This window comes from Ciona robusta, chromosome 4 (assembly GCF_009617815.1).
Source record: "Ciona robusta chromosome 4, ASM961781v2".
NCBI classification, from domain to species: Eukaryota; Metazoa; Chordata; class Ascidiacea; order Phlebobranchia; family Cionidae; genus Ciona; species Ciona robusta.
In genome coordinates, this window is record NC_143238.1 from 4196557 (window position 1) to 4216279 (window position 19723).

At 36.1% G+C, this 19723-nt stretch overlaps 2 protein-coding genes, 1 long non-coding RNA gene and 5 other non-coding genes across 8 annotated transcripts; 1 reads left to right on the top strand and 7 right to left on the bottom strand.

Annotated features, from left to right (window-relative positions):
• The first annotated feature begins 1651 nt into the window (after nt 1–1651).
• Nucleotides 1652–10284, top strand: LOC149736827 (diacylglycerol kinase theta-like). Its single transcript, XM_089876563.1, has 15 exons — nt 1652–2018; nt 2715–2841; nt 3201–3245; nt 3646–3771; nt 4299–4334; nt 4697–4815; nt 5524–5675; nt 6499–6721; nt 6906–7660; nt 7854–7983; nt 8353–8480; nt 8683–8832; nt 9112–9223; nt 9504–9656; nt 10007–10284. Exons 1-15 carry the CDS (start codon nt 1914–1916, stop codon nt 10043–10045), a joined length of 2400 nt encoding a protein of 799 aa, XP_089732689.1. The 5' UTR covers nt 1652–1913; the 3' UTR covers nt 10046–10284.
• A 524-nt stretch (nt 10285–10808) lies between these two features.
• LOC149736828 (intraflagellar transport protein 74 homolog) lies at nt 10809–14790 on the bottom strand. The gene is made up of 8 exons (XM_089876568.1): nt 14521–14790; nt 13980–14208; nt 13367–13642; nt 12749–13084; nt 12257–12463; nt 11633–11820; nt 11214–11439; nt 10809–11097 (listed from the first exon to the last, which is right to left on the bottom strand). Exons 1-8 carry the CDS (start codon nt 14691–14693, stop codon nt 10981–10983), a joined length of 1752 nt encoding a protein of 583 aa, XP_089732694.1. The 5' UTR covers nt 14694–14790; the 3' UTR covers nt 10809–10980.
• Nucleotides 14791–15424: 634 nt separating this feature from the next.
• On the bottom strand, nt 15425–15496 carry Trnap-ugg (transfer RNA proline (anticodon UGG)). Its single transcript has one exon. It is a non-coding gene; the product is annotated as a tRNA-Pro (tRNA).
• Nucleotides 15497–15581: 85 nt separating this feature from the next.
• Nucleotides 15582–15653, bottom strand: Trnap-agg (transfer RNA proline (anticodon AGG)). The gene has a single exon. It is a non-coding gene; the product is annotated as a tRNA-Pro (tRNA).
• A 181-nt stretch (nt 15654–15834) lies between these two features.
• Nucleotides 15835–19713, bottom strand: LOC149736831 (uncharacterized). The gene is made up of 2 exons (XR_016384892.1): nt 19474–19713; nt 15835–16398 (listed from the first exon to the last, which is right to left on the bottom strand). It is a non-coding gene; the product is annotated as an uncharacterized LOC149736831 (long non-coding RNA).
• Nucleotides 16192–16263, bottom strand: Trnap-ugg (transfer RNA proline (anticodon UGG)). Its single transcript has one exon. It is a non-coding gene; the product is annotated as a tRNA-Pro (tRNA).
• Nucleotides 17085–17156, bottom strand: Trnap-ugg (transfer RNA proline (anticodon UGG)). The gene has a single exon. It is a non-coding gene; the product is annotated as a tRNA-Pro (tRNA).
• Trnap-ugg (transfer RNA proline (anticodon UGG)) lies at nt 18169–18240 on the bottom strand. Its single transcript has one exon. It is a non-coding gene; the product is annotated as a tRNA-Pro (tRNA).
• Nucleotides 19714–19723: the final 10 nt, after the last annotated feature.

Here is a 19723-nt window from a genome sequence, read left to right on the forward strand (position 1 = left end):
ACGGAGTTGGCGGTCACGTGAATAGAAAAAAGAATATATCACGGTTTTGAGCAGTTGCGCGTTCTACTCTTTTTTATTTCTGTGCTCTTGCCTTTCTGAATGAGAGCGGCCACGCTTCAACAATTTTGTTACGTATTTGTCACGTGGGTAGTACACTTCTCAATTTTTTTCGCCACGCAACTTTCAAATCAGTTTTTTGAATTTCACGGTGTTTGAGCTGGAATATCTTTGGTTATACAGAACCGATTAAAACAAGTAAGGTGTCGTTGGAATTAGAAAAACACACTCTATCGATTAAACAGAAGTACATTTGGGGTGTGTTTAGGCCCTTTAAAACCATAACTTGAGAGGCGAAAATTAACAAACACATCAGTAAATCTGTAAAACATTATATTAACCATGTATTTGCACACTATTATTAAAATAGATGGACATCACAGTGGGAGTGGCTGGATAATTGTAATCAATAAAAACAAAAACAATCAAGGTTTTATACACACACTTGACCTGTATTCGTAGGTAAACACCACGTACACCTATACCAAATCACACTAGGGTGCCGTGGCATAGTGGTTAGCGCGCCTCTCTGTGTAACCCGCAAAGGTAATGGATTCAAGGCTCTGCTACCATTGTGGGCGTATTTGTCCTTGGGCAAGACACTTAACGGCAGTTGTTCCAACCCACTGGTCACTAATGGGTTGTCCAAATTATTAGCCATACTTAAGAAAAAAAATAATCTCCCACATAGTAAGATACAGTAGAGTCGGGGAAGATGGGACACCTTTAACACATAATATCCAGATCGTGTTTTAAACACTTAACAACGGTCTGTGGAAGTCGTGAATATACGGTTTTATAATTAATTGAATGTTCTTTGTTTACTACCAAATGAAAAGTAAAAACTAAACGAAAATGTGTCCCATCTTCCCCCACCCTACTATACATGGTAACTCGTAAGTTGACATGAGGTGCTACTTCCGTGTGATAAACACTGTTGTTTTCCGGCCAAGTCACATTCATTCATTCATTCATTACATTCACCGAGTCGGATATCAAAAACATCGCACAAATTTGTGCGCCAAAACTGTTTTTTCATTATGACGCGAACAAAAAATCACCTGGTTGTTACTAAACACAAACGAGCAGTGTTTTTAAATTATCAACAGAAAAATTCGCCATCTGACCAACAAAGTGAAAATAGGGGCTTTTAACACATGCTTGCAGTATAAACATGCACTAGTATGAAACACAGGGCTATTTAATACCGTGTGTTTCGGTTAGGAATCGAAACTTGTTTAGCTTACCAATGTGTTACAGAGAATTGGACACCTGTCCGCGAATATTTCTTTCGATTCAGCTTGTTATTGTGTAAATAGATAATTAAGACGTACATCAAATATTGATCTTTACTTAATCAAGAAGCTTGCCTAACAAATTGTAAACCATTACAATAACTGCGCGAACACATGTTCGGCTTTTCTGTTTCTTGGAAGTTTAAAGCGGAGACGATTCATAAATATTCTTTACAATATACGTCACAAAACAGAGTTTTGTGTACTCACTCCTCGTATTATCGCTGGCAATACGAAGAAGGCAACGTTATTGCGTAGTGCGCGGGAGAGACGATAGTAGGCGCAAGCTAGTAGTGATTGAGCATCGCGTAGTAAAGCGCTGTCTGGTTTTTAGCCAGTTTGAAGCGCTGTTCTGTATAAGTTTCTAGCGGTGCAGTGTGCCATTGAAGAGAGTAAATCAATAAAACTTTTTTTTATTGCCTTTTGACTCTATGGTGCCGTTTTAATTACGTTTCGACGTTCGGTTTATCCTAGTTAGTTAGTGTATTTACCATGCCTGGTTAAGTACGACATTGATATGCCTATTGGGTAATTTCCTTTGGTTCACATTGAACAAGCGCTATGCAGACGGTGGCAGGGCCGCATAGGCACGAACCCTTACGGCGAGTATCTCAAAAAGAAAACTTGGAAGTAGGTGAAAGACTTGCACATAGTAGCACAAAAGGGGTGAGTTGTGTTTTAAGTATGACTATGATTCATTCACAATTAAGGTGTTTTATATTAATTTTTCCAATCGGCTTCTATAGGTTGTATTAGACTCTAAACTACTGTTAAAACAATTGCCCTATTGCTGCTGTTTTCAATGATTCTTTAATGTTAAAATTAAGTTTAAGTTCTAACTTATTACTATCCCTATCAATCAATGTAGTGTGCACACTGGGTTTAGGTTTTGTTGCTAACTTCATTCTGTCAATATTTCAAGAAGTGTTTGCATTATTAATGAGGTGCCCTTCTTAAATCCCTTGTAAGTGACAGCACTCTGAATCAATTAAGTAGAAGAAACCTTGTTTTTAAAGTACAACAAGATACCCTTGGCTGTGTTTTTTATTGCTTGGGTAGGCCTAACTGTCCAAGAAACTAGTTGCCAAAAACGCTGTTTGTTAAGTTATGGAAACATCCAAATTGTGTTATTACTACGCAAATGCATTATGCAAATTGTAGGTCAATTTTACCCCTGTTTAATTAGCGGTACTAATATTCTATTCGAGTGAGGTCTTGGGAAAAGGACACTTGGGAGCCGAATTTAGATTGGAGCTGGTCTATAGACTAAAATATCCGTTTATTTTATTGTCTTAATAAAATGGTAAATTACCAATAGAGCAAAGCTTTTGAATCCTAAGTAATACCAGTTAATACTTGCAGGAGACCGAGAATGACGCTTATACAGTTGATTTGTCAAGCTGTTTCAATCAGTTTCTGCTACCAATGAGCTACGTATGGCTGCCATTAAAAGAAGATGGTTTTGTTTCACTTAAACAACAACGTTCAGGTTCCTTTTTTTCCAGTTATTTACGTCACATGCGTTTGGTGCATTCTGTTTCATAAATGTGTGGGCTGGCTGTAATTTTTCATTGAAATTAAAACACCTAATTTGAAATGAATTGTAGTTTAAAAGGAAAAGTGTTTTACAATAATCCAAAGCTTAACTTGAACAAACTAGGCTATCTGACATTTAAATTATTTATTTATATTGGAAAACAAACAAATAATTATCATTGAAAAAATAAAAGTAGTCTGTTGCCATACACTCTATCAACCTAATTAACCAATGTATATCCTTAATCTTTTAATTATTGAGTGCATAATGTGTAATATAATTCATAATTGGCCTGATTAATTTTTATATAGATTTATCCACTGAGCCACAGAACCAAAGCCCAGGCAACAAACCATGTAAGTAAAGCCTCAGTAGCTTGGCTTTGATGCTGAATGTATTTATAGACTGGTAAATTGGCTGTGGCAGTGCTCCTCGGGGAAAAGCTAACTTAATTCAAAGTTAAATTGAACACTGTCAATTAGGAGTTGTTTACATTGCCTTTGCAAGCCATCACGACCAAGACCACTTAATTAAACTATTGACAGGAGCTAGCTTTCTTTCCAAACAAGCCAGTAGTGCTCTGCTTGTGTACAGATGTAATATGTGATTTATTAATGGTAAATTTTTTGTCTAACTTTAAACAAACACACAAGCCAAAAATACCCCAATATCTGTGTACTTTGAACAGTTAGCCTAGTTTTATGACGTACATTGTGAATGAAACACCAACCTAATGTTTGTTTAATATATTTGCAGGGCACCACAAAGCAATTAGGAGAAATATGTCAAAGGGTAGAGACTTAACTTTACATGTGGGTGGGCTCCCCGTAGATCTACCAAACTCGGCCTATACTGACTATGCAGCACAGTGCACCAAAATTGGTGGGTGGTTAGGAATTTTAATACCAAATATTTGTTTGCATTTCCATAAGCGGTAATGCATAAAAACTGTGTGATTGCCATATGTAAACATTGGGTGTTGTCAGTAAAACTAAGACACAATGTCGGACTGATTAAAATCCTAATTAGAAAATCGATAAAGATAATTACATCATCATCATCATCATCATGTAACAGTTTTTGAAAGAAAGAAAACAGTATGACCATTTTTTTCAGTGATGTCATTAAGTACAATAAAATGACTCACTGTTCTTTTAAAAAGAAGTTTCATTCATTTGATTAGCACAACTTGTATTGAAATTTAATTTAAACAGATTTTTCCCTTTTACAAAATACAAAAATGGCCCAATATCTGACTATGGTTGTACTGAGACTTAGTATTACCATATTTCTCAAGACTTAACACACAGTTGTGAAATAGCACCTTGCCAAGTATATGTTGCATAAATTTAATTGCCTTTTAAAATACCTCCGAAAACATATATCATTGTACATATATTTGTTTTCAGATCGCGTCACAGTGGGTCCCATATTTCCTACTATAGGTAAGTTCAACTAAACAAAAAGGGTTTAACGCAAAACAGCATTATACTCAATTAGTTTTAAAGCTAAAGCTACTATTCTACTCCCAAAATCAAAATAACAAGTAACAATATTTTCTTTGCTTGGCAATATGCCATACAAATATAAAAGTCTAGCACAAGTAATAAGGTTGTAGACCTTCTGATAACAGTGTCCAAATTAATGCTGTTACCAAATATTAAGCTTCAATTTCTTGTTATTCTAAGTAAACTATTGGTAAAAGTTTGCTATAGGTAAATGTCATATGTATATTAAAGCTGTAAATTATGTTAGGACTTCGACCTGCTTGTTTACTCATTTTATATCTCATACAATTGCATTCCAGGTGCATTCTTTGTTACTTTTGGAAATGGTTCACATGCATCCAGTGCTTTAAAACTTTTCTCCACCACACGTATGATGGGAAAGCAAGCAACTTTAACAATGCTTCCCTACATCACTAGTGTGAGTGATTAATGAACACCTTTGTGTGCAACTTCCGCTTTGCATAATTGTTAATTGATGCAGTAACTAAGTTGAAACCAGTGTCTATAAAGAATCTGTTTCAATTTTATTAATACCAACCAGTGACCCTTACTGCATCTTTACATCACAGTAAATAGCCCCAGCGTAAATGTTAAGCTGTGATGTAAAGGTAACCTATTTACAATCTTCAATGAAATAAATGTTACGGTCCCTTTCTTGTGTGTTTGGTTGCCCATTGGTTTCCAGTTAATTGTTATTGATTCGTCATAAACAGTTATTTATATCTTGATGATAGCGATTGTTTGTTCTTGTTACTGCTTTGCAATAAAGCAGAGGAGGTGATATATAGGCCATAAGCCCAGCTAAAAAGCCTATATATCAAGCCTACTGAAATTAAACCCCACTTTATAATACAGTCCATTGTATGGGCAATAGAGCTTGTTTCCTGTTAGCAGTTGCGTGGTGTAGCGGCGCAACTGACATGCGCAACCTACTTGGTCTTACTTTCTTCACAACTACTGCTTATTCATACCAAGCTAAGTGACCGTATAATATCGTTTAAATGTCACGACTAAGCAAAGAGGAAGTGTTGTTTCACCTCATGCTCTATTTATAACCTTCTATTATTGACCTTTCAGTGCAAATGTTACTTTCTTCACGCCTGTTGAAATAACTCTGACTTTTCAGCCCAGTGGAATTAGCGATCCTCTAACACCCTTACTTGTATTTATTAACTGCAAAAGTGGTGGCGGACAAGGAAAAGAAGTTTATAACGAACTCTCCCAGTTTCTCAATAAAAACCAGATATTTCTTATAGATCAGGGTGGTGCTGCTCCTGGGTATGTTACTATGTTTTCTTTCAAATTATATTTTATGTATATTACTTTACACTAATAGATTTGAGCTGTGCCATTTGTGTTTTGTCAGCTAAATATAGCTGAAATAATAAGTAGGCTACCCACAAATGATTAAGGCTTATGGCAGCCACTATTAGATAACCTAGTTAAATGAAAGTGTGGCCTATGACCTGATTGAATTTTATATTCAGCCTTAATTTAATAAAGGTTCCTAATGCTTAACAATATAATCCCTTCATATCCCCTTATAGCCATTAACCACATGTATTGTACTATTTTCAATAATGATAAATAAACTTATTCATCAGCTATTTCAGTCCATGACAAATTTGCAGATTTCACATTTTCTCATGATTATTCTTCTATAATTAACGTTGTCCTTTTAACGAACTTATAGAATGGTTCATATTCCTGGCTATGGCTGCAGTACAACCTGCGTACTTTTACTATTTCTGTCTTTCATGCATAATTGATCAATGTGCTGGGTCCCTACGCTGTATTTTAATTAGACTATACACTTGAATAAGCATGAATTAATCATAGCACTGTAAACTTCTTTATTATGGATTGTACATTATTAACCATCTTATTCAATACTCTGTCAATATAATTACACAGTAAATAACACGAACACCGAATTCTAAACTTAGTTAAATCTCTGCCAAAATAAAACATTTGTGCTGTAGATAGACACAAATTCTGAGCTCTCTCCCAATATGAACTAATTATGTTGACCATCTATACCTTTGCATTATTTCTTAGCTTACTGGTAAAAATCCCCCAAAATAAAACAATTCCATTGTAGATTTTATGCCTTTCGACGACTACCCAAATTCAAAGTGCTAATCTGTGGAGGTGATGGTACAGTAGGATGGGTGTTGTCCCATCTTGAGCTGCTACAACGTCAACTACAATGTAAGGCTCCCCACATAGCCGTTCTACCAGTGGGGACAGGCAACGATCTTGCGCGAGTGCTGGGTTGTGGTTCGAGCTGGAACGGAGAATGTGCAGAAATGCTGCTAGCTCAGGTTTTTAAATAAATAAAAACTGTCAGTGTTTCAGTTAGTTATTTTTGCATGGCATAGTAAAGGTACCATGGAACATAGTCAGTTTGTATTCAAGACTTTAAGCTGTTACGATTGTCCATGCTTTGTTCCACAATTTTTTTTTATTATAAACTAAAAGTCAACATTATATGAATTCACTTCACAGATTTCCGACTCCAGTCCTGTAAAGCTTGACAGATGGAACTTATTATTCGACTCAATTGTTGAAAACAATGATAACAACATTCACCCTGAGAAAGCTCCCTTGTTGGTTTCTGACGCTGTAAATAAAGTAAAAAATGTAAACATTGGCACCGAACTTGCTCATTCAATGACTTCCCCTATTAATATCATTATGAGCCTGGGTGCTGAACCACAGCCTGCATCAAAGGGGACAATTGAAAGTTCAAAAAATGATGAAAAAAAGACTTCGACGGGTTTTAAATCTTACCTACCCCGAGATGAAGCTGTTTGTGAAGAAAATAATGCAGAAGTTCAAACTTTGAAAAATGATGAAAATAAGACTTCGACGGGTTTTAAATCATACCTACCCCCAGATGAAGCTATTTGTGAAGAAAATAACGCAGAAGTTCAAACTTCAACCCACTGTGATAATGAAGTGTTGCATGAACAGTTAGAAGATAAATTGAAGCTGGACTCATGCAGTAACTCAGTTAAACGGGATCCAAATTCTGATTTGGCTGAAAAAACTGACCAGGAACAAAATACTGAACAAGAAAACAAGAGCTTGTTGCAAAAAACTAAGCAGCAAAAAGTTGAAATTGAAAGTAGGAAAGAGGAGTTTGGTCCGTTTGTTAAATTTGACGAAAGTTTTTCAAGTCGGGAGGAGGCTTCTCAGATGGTTGTGGAATCCAAGGAAGATTTGATCTTAGATGAGGAAGAGATAGATGAACTACCACAGTAAGTCCTTGTCTTTAAATTATTCAACGTCTACCACTGATTATGTTAAAACGATACAGCACCCCCAGCATTGACAAACAGCTGGTCAATCAAAAAAACATGATTTAATAACTCCAGTATGAAGTTTGTTACAAAATTCTTGTAACAACGCAATATTCCAGGCCAAACTATAAAGAGTTGTTTTAATTTCCAGATTTAATGTTGGAAGAAATTACAGTGTAGTGTCTGAAACCTATCTTGCTGAAAAGCCACCAACTCAACTTAAAAAGATGTCTTTACCCGTTATATCTTCATTTAAAAAGGAGCCACCAGAACCAGTGACAGTAATTTGTGTTTATAGTTTGTATTTGTACCAACTTTTCAAGCATACACCACATCATAAAAACCGACAAAGTCAACCCTGTTTTATTTGACCACATTTTAGCTGTTTACTGATTAATGCACTACAGATCCAGGATTATCCACCCAGGTGTGACAGATACAAAAATGAACTACAACTGTATTATTGTGCCTGTGACACAATAACACAGTAGCGATATTGGGCAGTGCTCGACTAAATCCCAGTTCCCATGGCATGCCATGCTGCAGGCCTTGACCCGGTATAACGAAATTGCAACAAACGTGTTTGTGCTTGAAATTTTCCAACTACTAGTCCTATTGCTTCAACGAAATTCACGCACAATTACATACAGTGTCCTACCGCACCTGAAGGGTTAAAGATGGTGGCAATGAACAATTACTTCGGGATTGGGATTGACGCAGAACTAAGTCTTGCTTTCCACCTTGCAAGAGAAGAAAACCCAGAAAGATGTACAAGCAGGTGAACCAGTAATTTTAACATGACAATTTTCGACTTTATTAGTCCCCGCTTAGTGAACTATCAGCCACTGACCATAAATCTGTTCTATGCATCTAAGCTGGTGTAGATACAAACAAGAAGTAAAATTTAATTCATTTAAGTGAAAAATTTTAATACCAATTTTTTTACAAGTTGCACTGAATCTAAACCTTCTAATCTACAGGCTTCGCAACAAAGCTTTATATTTTAAAGCTGGTTTGAAAAAAATGACAAGTCGCTCTGTCAATTTAAGCAACGTCATCGAATTGCAAGTTGATGATCACGTGATAGACCTTCCACCAATCAAAGGTCTCATATTTCTTAATATCACGAGGTAAGATTCATCTTAATTCAATAAAAAATAATATTCTGGTATTACTTTAAATCTAACCTATTATAATAACAAGTCCAGCATGAACACCTACTAAATGAAACTGTTTCTGCTCTTTAATGCTTTCCATTACCATGCATTTATACATAATAATGTAATATACAACTAGGAGACTAGTTTATCATGTTGTTTAAACCATTTGCCCTCTTACAACCATCGCAAGCCAAAAATTGTTCGTAAATTCAAGTAATTTGACTGATTAATCACAGTGTTTATCCGCAGTTGGGGTGCGGGTTCCAATGCATGGGGTAGCGCTGTTAGTAAGAGGTTCAACCAACCTTCTATTGGAGATGGAATGTTAGAAGTGCTTGGTGTTGGTGGGGTTGCTCATATGGTAAGCTAGTATTGTATGGTATGGTATCAACCATATAGCATAGAAAGGGGAAATTGAGTCTAAACTGAATGTTTAAATCCTGTAAAGTACATGTATCTCCCTGACCTACATTTGTGCATTAAGGCCCCAACCCAACGATATAGCATAGAATTAGCAAAGTGAATCTAAATTCATATAAAGCATATTAGAAGTCTTAAAAATCGGTTATAATTTGAAATCTTGAAAATCTGTATAAGTTGAAAATCGATTTCCATCTCGTTACTCTATTACTTCTCCACAGAGCCAGATATACAGCGGGCTCCGAACAGGTATGAGGTTGGCACAAGGTGAATATATAAGGATCACACTTAAGAGGGAAGTTGCAATGCAAGTAGATGGGGAACCGTGGATGCAACCACCTGGAAGGATCATTATCACGGTGTCTTCTATGCAGGTGAGGAATATCATGTTATGTTCTATTCCAAGTGGGTGAGGTCTCGCAGCCCTGCACGCCATGTGACCTAGGACAAACACCCAGACCAGAGTGCTACCACATGCCCACATGTAGCGTACGCATTTTATGTACCACCTATCCTGCTATCAAAAAAGGTTGGCGCCTATGTGTGAAGACTTGTGCAGTAGAATGGTAAAAAAGTGGCTTATGTATTTGGGCAAAAATCCCATAAATCTAGAACAGCTGTTTAACAAGGCAGGTATAATACACCTGGCAGCAACGGTACTTATTTCGCTATTCCTAACCCCTTAATCTGATGTCTCCATCTAACTGTTGACATAAAATTCCAGGCTACAATGTTAAAACGAAGCAAACGAAAATCGAAATAATTCTACATTAGTTGCAACACCTCCTGCTTCCAATTTGCACTGTCATTAATCACTGTTCTGATTGTTGCATTATTTTCTTGATGTTGAGTGTATATCACAGTGTTATGCATCATTTTTATCAGCTGCGTTATGAACTTGTGCTACAAATCAACACCAAGTTAATTTAATAAAATTTAAGTAGAACTGCTATCTTTATATTAACGCTGATAATATTTAATACAAATCTTATTTCAATTTAAGTTGTCGTAACTATTTTTTTGCAACAAAACAATGAAAACATTATGGTGTAGTTTCTTTACAACAACAGGCAGGGATATTTAAATGCACACACCTTTGAGAAAAAATTGGTTTCTATCACTATGTTTACTGATTAATGCATTGCAGAAATTTCCAGAGTATACCTGTTTCTCTAAAATGAGGACTTGTGATTGTCATAAAACAGTTGTACAAGATCACTTATATACTGTCAAGTTATAATACTGGTAGTATCTTCACACACACACTTCTAGTTCACTAATATAAAAAACAGAAGCTCATAAAACATTTCTGACTATTAAAATTAGGCTATTTTCAGTTATCCAGTACTAAAATAACTAAAAAAACTAAAATAACTAAAAAAACTATCTACAAATGTTTTTGTAACTTCTCATAATGCCTTGAGTAGTTGTGCCGAGTAAATACCTGCAATTTTCTAGCGCCTATCCGTATGAGCATAACTCAAAACTGCCATGCGCTTTTATAGGAGCCAAAAACTAAATGTATGTTATGTTTTTTAAACATTTATTAAAAACAAACAAATTACATCCCTAAACATCTAAAAATTTTAAAGTGAAAATTTATGCAAAAGTAGAAACAGCAACAAGTCCTTATGCTTTCCTATAGAGAAAACAAAGTTTCACTTTCCTGTGACTTCATGTCATCCATTCTTAGCAGCTTCAAAGTAATGATGACTTGGTGTAAATATCTTGTAGCAGTTGGTTAGTTTCAATCACATCTTTGGTAACTTTGTGTTTCACGGCTCCAGAGTTCACAGAGTTAGAAGCAATGTATTCCTGTCACGAAAAAGAGTATTAGTTTTAACACTTTTATTTTCTGCTGCTGACAATTTATGTGTAAGAAAAAAAAGACATACAATGCATTTTCAAGTTTAAGTTAATCATTAACTTACTTTTAGAGCAAAGTTGTTTTGTTCCAAATGTTGCCATTTCCTTTCCAAGTTAGCAAGCTGAGCATGCGTTTCACTTTCCTCCAAGATTTTCTGTTTCTCCAATAATTCATTATTCAAAACAGTCAAATCATCACGAAAACCTCCCTTCTTCTTTTCCAGTTCTTCTCTCTCTTTTCCAAGCTCTCTTTTCTTTTTCTCTGCAGTTGCACGCAGAGCATCTATGTCTCTGCATAATTTAAGATTTTTTACTCAAAAATAGAAACTCAACTATAAGGGTGTTTTATATTAGATATATAGCCTATATAAAATACTGGTACACAACAAATATACTTGTTTGTAGTTCAATTGCATAAAACTATAAGTTATGCAGTATGGTAACTATCAAACTACTTGCAAAAAGAAGATAAAAAAAATCCTACCTGTAAACTTCCAGCTCTTGTAGCATCTGTTCCATTTTCTGATTAAGAGCATTTTTCTCATCATTTATTTTATCTTCAAGTTCTTCCACCTTAGTGAGATCACTATGTAGCTTGGAACTTTCACCCATCAATGATGAAGATGTGGCTTCAGCTTTCTGTAGCTCACCCTCCTTGAACTCAAGATCATTCTGGAGACATTTAATTATTTAAACACAATGGTGGGGGAATTACAGCCTGGAGAAATGGCACTATGGCAGCATTTAAAAACAGAACACCCTGGCTTAATATTTATGTACATTCAAGAATGATACAATAGTGGTCCCATTGGTCAGGCACCATGGCTCAGTGGTTAGGCGATTACATTGTAGGTAAACAGTACTGTGCTTGATGCCCAACACTGGTACAATTAACTTTTCGTTGGGAAAGACATTTAACACACATTGCGTCAACTCAGTGGCCACTTGGGTGTCAGGCAAATGTCCAAATAAAAACCAATACTTTACATTTTATTGAACCCTGTTTCTGATATATATATATACCATCACTCCATCAGTATATGTAATTAATACATTAAACAGAATGTAACACACAGCATACACATATCATCACCACACAACACAATACCTTTAGTGCTTTCATATCTCTCTTTGACGGCAGATTCTCCCCGAATCCAATTGTCTTTGAAACTTGTTCAAGCAACACTACAATGGAATCTTGTAGTTGTGAATGTTGGCCAACTTGTTCCTCTTTCTGTCCCACAAAGTTTGCAGCAAAATCCACCATTGACTTTTCTCGCTTTTGAAGAAGTCTGAACTTCTCTGTCGCCTCACCCTGCAAAGTGGTCATATATAAATGTAATCCAATTAGCTACTATATTTCTATATAATACACCGTATTTCGGTAGAAAAATAGCAACAGTGACAAAGTTTTATTTTACTTTTACATATACACTGTAACTTGCAGGTATAATTTGCTGTATTTTCCTGTCTAAATATCACAAGACTTTTTAATACACAATAAATTAAGACTAACTTAAATAGGAAAATTTCAAATTATGCCCCACTTTATAGACATACATGACATACATTAAAACAGTGACAAGACTCCTCCTTTTACCTCCTGATCTTCCAATTCATTCTCCACTTGTTGAAGATCATCATTAAGTATGTTCATCCTTTCCCCCAGTTCACGATTCTGACGATCAAGGACCGAGATCTCTTGATTATGAGATTTCACGCTTGCTAGAAGTTGCTGCTGCTCCTGCTCAGGACTCAATCTTGATCTATCCTCTTCTTCCAATTGCTCTCTTTTCTCATTGAGTTCATTCAAGTTCTTGTACAGATGAACCGCCTCCATCTTTGCCGCATCATTCTGCATCTCCATCTCAAGGACTTGTTGCTTTGTTGTCAAAGATTCTATCATTTCTTGCAACTCATGCAGCTTGTCAAGCGTCTGTGAAAAAATTAAATATATAATCATTACCACCAGAGAAATTGAGAAAACATAGTTACCAAGCCATGAAGGCAATAATTTGTAATTATGGAAAAAATATGGTTACGACAAAATTACTTAAGCTTGCACATCAGATCATAATCACTAATAGAAATATTTTTAATTCAATTTAAAACTCTAAAGTAAAATCTGTTTTAATATTGACACAATGTTATAAGGCCTCATGTATGACACTGAAGGTGAATACACATTGTATTTATATCTTATTTTAAATTGACTTACTTGAAAACTCTGTTGTTTAAGAGCTGAGTATCGTTCTCTCATGTCATCTCCCATCTCTTGCACACGATTCTCAGTGAGCGTCCTTTCTCTTCTTATTTCCTTCTCAATGCTTTCAATCTGTTTCTCTTTTGCTTCCTTGTCTTTAAAGATTCGCTCAAGACTGTCGGATTCTCTGTCGTTGCGAACTTTGAGAGCATTAAGGTCCTCGACCATGTCAGAGATATCATGGTTCATGTTCACTCGGTCCATCATCATGTTGTAATCGTGCAACTCACCCTTCAAGTAAAATATTTCAATAGATTAACCTATTAAATAAGAGACTGTACAGAATCATCTCATTATTCATAGTAACCTTCTAACCTAATAGGAAATGGGTCAAATTAGGATAGGGGTAAAATTAGAGGTGTCTTTGGATACATGCTACCCAACTTTTGAAACAGTGGTGACATCATATGTTTGGCATTCCAGTTTCAGTCTTAAATTATTTTTTTCCTTGCTGCTATGTGTCTATACATATAAGCAGAACCCACAATAATCAATGCATTTTTATGATGTCACCCAACAATAAAAACTTTAAAAAAACTTGATGTCTATGCATAGTACTTCAACAGACCTGTATCTCTGCAATTTCACTCGCCAAAGTTTCAGCTCGCTTTTCAAACATGAGAAAGGTGTTATTGTCCTCCTGGTGTTTCACAATCGCAGTTTCGGTCTTATGGATCTCAGAAGTAAGTTCAGTTGTTTTTGCTCTTATCTCCCCAAGCCAGTAAGAACGATCTTGGATTTGTCGTTGACCCCTGCTTGCTGTCTTCATTCCACTCAGACCTTGTTGAGTCATTGGTCTGTAGGTGTTAAAGTATTATATTAAAAAAAGTTGTTTTTTTCTGTGCCATGGCTTGGCATATATACACTTGCAATGACACTTATATTCTAGCCTTTTATGGCGTACCAGGCTGTAGAAATTCACCCACAAACAATAGAAAGCAATGCATATAAAATGTATGTAATCTAAACTAACTAAAATCGAAAAAAAATATAGCCTTTGTAAATAATAAAACCCAACAAAAAAATCCAATTGATAAATGAACTATTTTCTACTTTTAAATAGATATTAATAAATCACTTTTAGAGTAAATAAACATTAAAAATTTCACCTATCTTGTACTTTAATTCCGGATCCAAACACGCTACTTCCCCCTCCAGCTTGCCCACTACGAGTTCCAGGTCGTCCCGTTCCAGGAGGACCCATCCTCATACTAGAAGATGGTCGTCCCATTGACCCTGTGGGTGGGCGGCCACGTAAAGAGCTTGGTGGTCTTGCGGCCATGGCTTTAGTCGCAACAACAGGTTAATAACAGGAAAATTAGGTTTCTTATGTATGCACTATTAAACTTACAAATTTCTGGAATATTTTTTTACGCAAAGCGTACAATATGAAATGGTTATAAAGATTTTAAGGCACTTTTATAAATATTAACAGAGGAAAAAAGGTTTTCCATATCAAAAAGTTAAATTTCTGGTGCGATAAGCTGCAAAAAGAGATGCCTTCCAAATATAAATCACCCTTTACGTTTACATGAATGCTTGGAATGAAAGGCACCGAGAATATAATTTCGCATCCTACATAAATCAAGCGGTTTAATATCGCACACAGATACCGTTAAATACCAAAGGGGGCAATATACATTTTCATAAATTGAAAACAAGGCACATTTGTCTAAAATAGTCGGTTTAAGAACATATCCTTTGACAGCATATAGGTTACTCGTATTGTAAACCAATTACGTAAGGGACCAAATAAAAATTCCTATACCGCGTACGTACTAGTGCATCGTTCGCCATACTTCAGACGTAGTCCTCGTTAGTATAGTGGTGAGTATCCCCGCCTGTCACGCGGGAGACCGGGGTTCGATTCCCCGACGGGGAGGCTTTTTGATTTGTATTACTGTTATATTAAAGTAGGTTTTTGCCAAACTTGGTCTCAAATAATTAAAATGCCCCAAAGTGATCACAAGCGTTCACCGGTTAAATGAGAAAAAATACACCACTATAAAAGCAGGGCTCGTCCGGGATTTGAACCCGGGACCTCTCGCACCCAAAGCGAGAATCATACCCCTAGACCAACGAGCCACCTGGTACAATTGAGTTTAATTTTAAATCATATTTATAACGCGTGCGCGCTGTCAAAAATACCCAAACTATAACTCCAAAAGCAGGGCTCGTCCGGGATTTGAACCCGGGACCTCTCGCACCCTAAGCGAGAATCATACCCCTAGACCAACGAGCCGCGTGATTTACTCATACATGATCTCGACCTGGCCAGTATCATTTACCACTGGTCTGCCGGATTGTGTCACAAACTAAACTTGTGTTTCAGGATTTATCTGGCGCGCTTTAAATCACGTGTATCCGGTAAACGCCCTGCATATAATAAGCTATATATACGCGTAAGTTAGGCGCATGAACGCTATTGTACAAGTTGTAATACTGTGATAAAATGTGTTATAATAACAATAATAATTACAACTCTGTTTTGTCTTTAGAAATATTTTAAACGAAAAGGCTTATAGTACAGGATATAGCGACAAAACAACAGTTGTAAAAACACGCTTACTGTTAAAAACATATTTAGATTTAGTTGAAAGAAAATAAGCTTGGTCGTTACACCCAGCAGACAAACAAGCCATTATTAGGCTATGTTTGATTATTATAGTTCGTGCGATTTATAACTTTACCAACAATTTATAATAAATATAGAACAAAATACCATTACACAACCCCATATTATACGGTTTTTCAAAAAGAAGTATTATTTTTTAAGATTCGGGCTCGTCCGGGATTTGAACCCGGGACCTCTCGCACCCAAAGCGAGAATCATACCCCTAGACCAACGAGCCACACGGTAAAGCAAAAACTCATTTCGTACCGGATTTACCACGACTGTAGGCATTAGGCTATACTTCAACCACTCGTATCCGGTTGTCGCCATATGTAGGTTATTTTATGTTGTGGGAATGTTGCAGACGGTCACGCTGTGGAAGAGAAAATATAAATAAAACGTGTCCTATCTTATACCCCAGCTTGCCATATATAATTAATTTATGTCAAATATTTACTAAAAAGGTTTTGATTGTTAGAACGGATATTATATTTACTTTATGTTGCGCGGATGTCGCAGACCGTCACGCTGGCAATCTGACGCTTTTTTCACCAATAAATCATGCAGTCCTCGTTAGTATAGTGGTGAGTATCCCCGCCTGTCACGCGGGAGACCGGGGTTCGATTCCCCGACGGGGAGGCCTTTTACATTTTTGTTTCAATATTATTTTTTTAATAATATCTTTTAGGTTTGTTATCAATGAACAATTAACTCAACGTATAGCGAGAATGATTTATCGCTATTTTCTAACGATCTGTGCCACAAACTGAACTTTAGTTTCAGGTTATAGGCCTATGTTGCGCTTTAAACCATATGAATCTGGCAAGCGGCAAATTGATGCAATTGCTCAGGCTATATATACGCGAATGCCAACACTGTTGAAACGTATAGAGTAATAGACCTTATTCACGAGTTGTAATAATGTATTTCAATTTGTTATAATCTACAACTTTTTAAGACGTTCTCAAAACGATTAATAAATAGGCCTATAAACAAAATACCAAAACGTAATCCCATAATGCAGTTTCAAACGACATTGATTTTTTTACAAAAAAGCAAGGGCTCGTCCGGGATTTGAACCCGGGACCTCTCGCACCCAAAGCGAGAATCATACCCCTAGACCAACGAGCCACTTGATATAACACAAACTCATTTCGGACCGGTTCTACCACGACTGTAGACATCATATATAGTAGGGTGGGGGAAGATAAAACACCCTTTCGTTTAGTTTTCTCTTTTCATTTGGTGGTAAACAGAGAAAATTCAATGAATTATAAAACCGTGTCTTCACGACTTCCACAGAACGTTGTTAATTGTTTAAAACACAATCAGGCTATTTGGATATTAGGTGTTAAAGGTGTCCCATCTTCCCCCACCCTACTGTATATACTTTAACCACTTGTACCTGGTTACCTCCATATGTAAGTCATATACGCGTCATAAGCTATAGATGAGCGTCTGCACAGGTGAAAGTTACGCGGTTTTAGTTGCTGATAGGTGTTAAATTTATGTCACCTAATTACTAACAAGTAGTGGACCGTTACACGGGGTAATTATTCATTTTATGTTGCGCGATTGTCTCAGACTGTCACGCTGACAATCTGACGGTTTTTTCACCACTTAAAGTCGCAGTCCTCGTTAGTATAGTGGTGAGTATCCCCGCCTGTCACGCGGGAGACCGGGGTTCGATTCCCCGACGGGGAGGTATTTTAAGATTTACTTTTTTTAAGTTTTATCGTTTTCATTTAAACAAAACGATTCAAATTCGATCGGCCATATTGGAGTTTATCAAACACTGAAAATAATTCAAGCGGTTTGCAAAATGCAGCGCTCGTCCCAGGCGAGAATCATACCCCTAGCCTAGACCAACGAGCCGCGTGGTATATCACAACTCATTGCGAACCGGATTTACAACGACTGTAGGCATCATATTTCAACCACTTGTATCTGGTTGTGTAAGTCATACGTGCATGTACTGTGTCAATACAGGTAAAAAGAGTATGTTAATGTTTGTTTATTTTATCCTGGACTTTTTTAGTTTTTATTCTTCTGAATAAAACAAGTTAATTCGAGTAACTGTTATCAGAATAGTTGAGTTTATAAACCCGTGTGGATATTTTGTATACGAACATTCAAAAAGGGAGGGCTCGTCCGGGATTTGAACCCGGGACCTCTCGCACCCAAAGCGAGAATCATACCCCTAGACCAACGAGCCACATGATATAGCACGAGTTCTATTTACTGTAGTTTAAATGCGCAATACAGACCCACTTGAGTTCAGCAAACAATGCTACATTTATAAACCGTCAGAAAATTGAAACGTATATATAGCACATTGGATAAGCGGCAAAGTCATATAAGTACATGATATATCAGTTCATGATCGGTATAAACAAGTTCTATAAAGTTTTAAAATTACATTGAATGTTATTTTAGGGAGGAAAATTAATTTAAAAAATCAGCAAATTATTTTTTTGAGTTTACCTATAGCGTGTTGTCTATAGTAAGGTGGGGGAAGTTGGGATACTTTTTTATTTTATTTTCTCGTCCCATTTGGTATAGTAAACAAAGAACATTTGAATAATTATAAAACCGTATCCTCGTGACTTTCATAGACCGTTGTTAATTATTTCAAACACGTTCAGGTTATTTGGACATTATGTGGCAAAGGTGTCCCATCTTTCTCCATAATGGCAAATAACTAACACGTTTGAGTGCATATTCCTGTAACTGTATCTACTCGATGACGTTTAGAAAGATATGGCGTGGGAAAACTGTATTTGTTTATAGTAAGCTCTATTTAGTCGTTTAAACTAATCCCATTAGTTTTAAAACAACTTTGAAAATATTTAAACCTATGCTTGGGTGGTTTGAATCACTGCCATGGCATTGATTGTAAAGTAACTACAGCAGTTTAAATGCTTATTTATATACAAGTTTGTCACATAATATTATTTCTCCATAAAGGAGTGCCGCCTATATGTTTTGAGTTATGTGACGAAATTTGGTTTGTATAGATTACATTGTACCAACGTCTCATTCATTTAAACTAAACCATACGAGCATATTTCTAACAATAGACGGGCAACATTTCCAATTTACTAACGCTTTAAAAACGTCTTTATAAATCCCTAACCAACAGTTCAATTCTTTAACCAGTAATATAAAGTGACGTTTTTACGAAATGCGCTTTTAAAATGTTGAGAAAACTTGCATACGACCAGTTTAACCGGAAATTATTTTAGAGATCAAAACATTTCTTTCCAGATTGTTAATTACAATCGCAGGCCATGTTTTTGATGTCGTAATGATAAGATACACGACGTCTGAGGCACGACACACAATTCCACTGAAGCGCTAATAACGAACCGTCTTGCCTCCGGCAAAAATGTGTGATTAGGACAACGCATGCGTTTAGTTTTAACAGTAGACTTGTTAGTTTACTTACCGTGACGTATTGCCGTGACGGATGCTTTGTATCTTGATCTTCAGTTCGTGTCTAGAAAGAAGTATTTTCAGATATCAATTTTATGGTATACAGAATATGCATGTTTTAGTGCCCGTCGTTTATTTGCATATTTTGAATTAAATGATTTTAATTCCCAGCAAGAAAATATGTTGCAGTATACAAATTAGCCTTATTGTAGTTTAGTTTAAGAAATAATTATTTTAGAATATTATTTTTAAGGTATAATGAC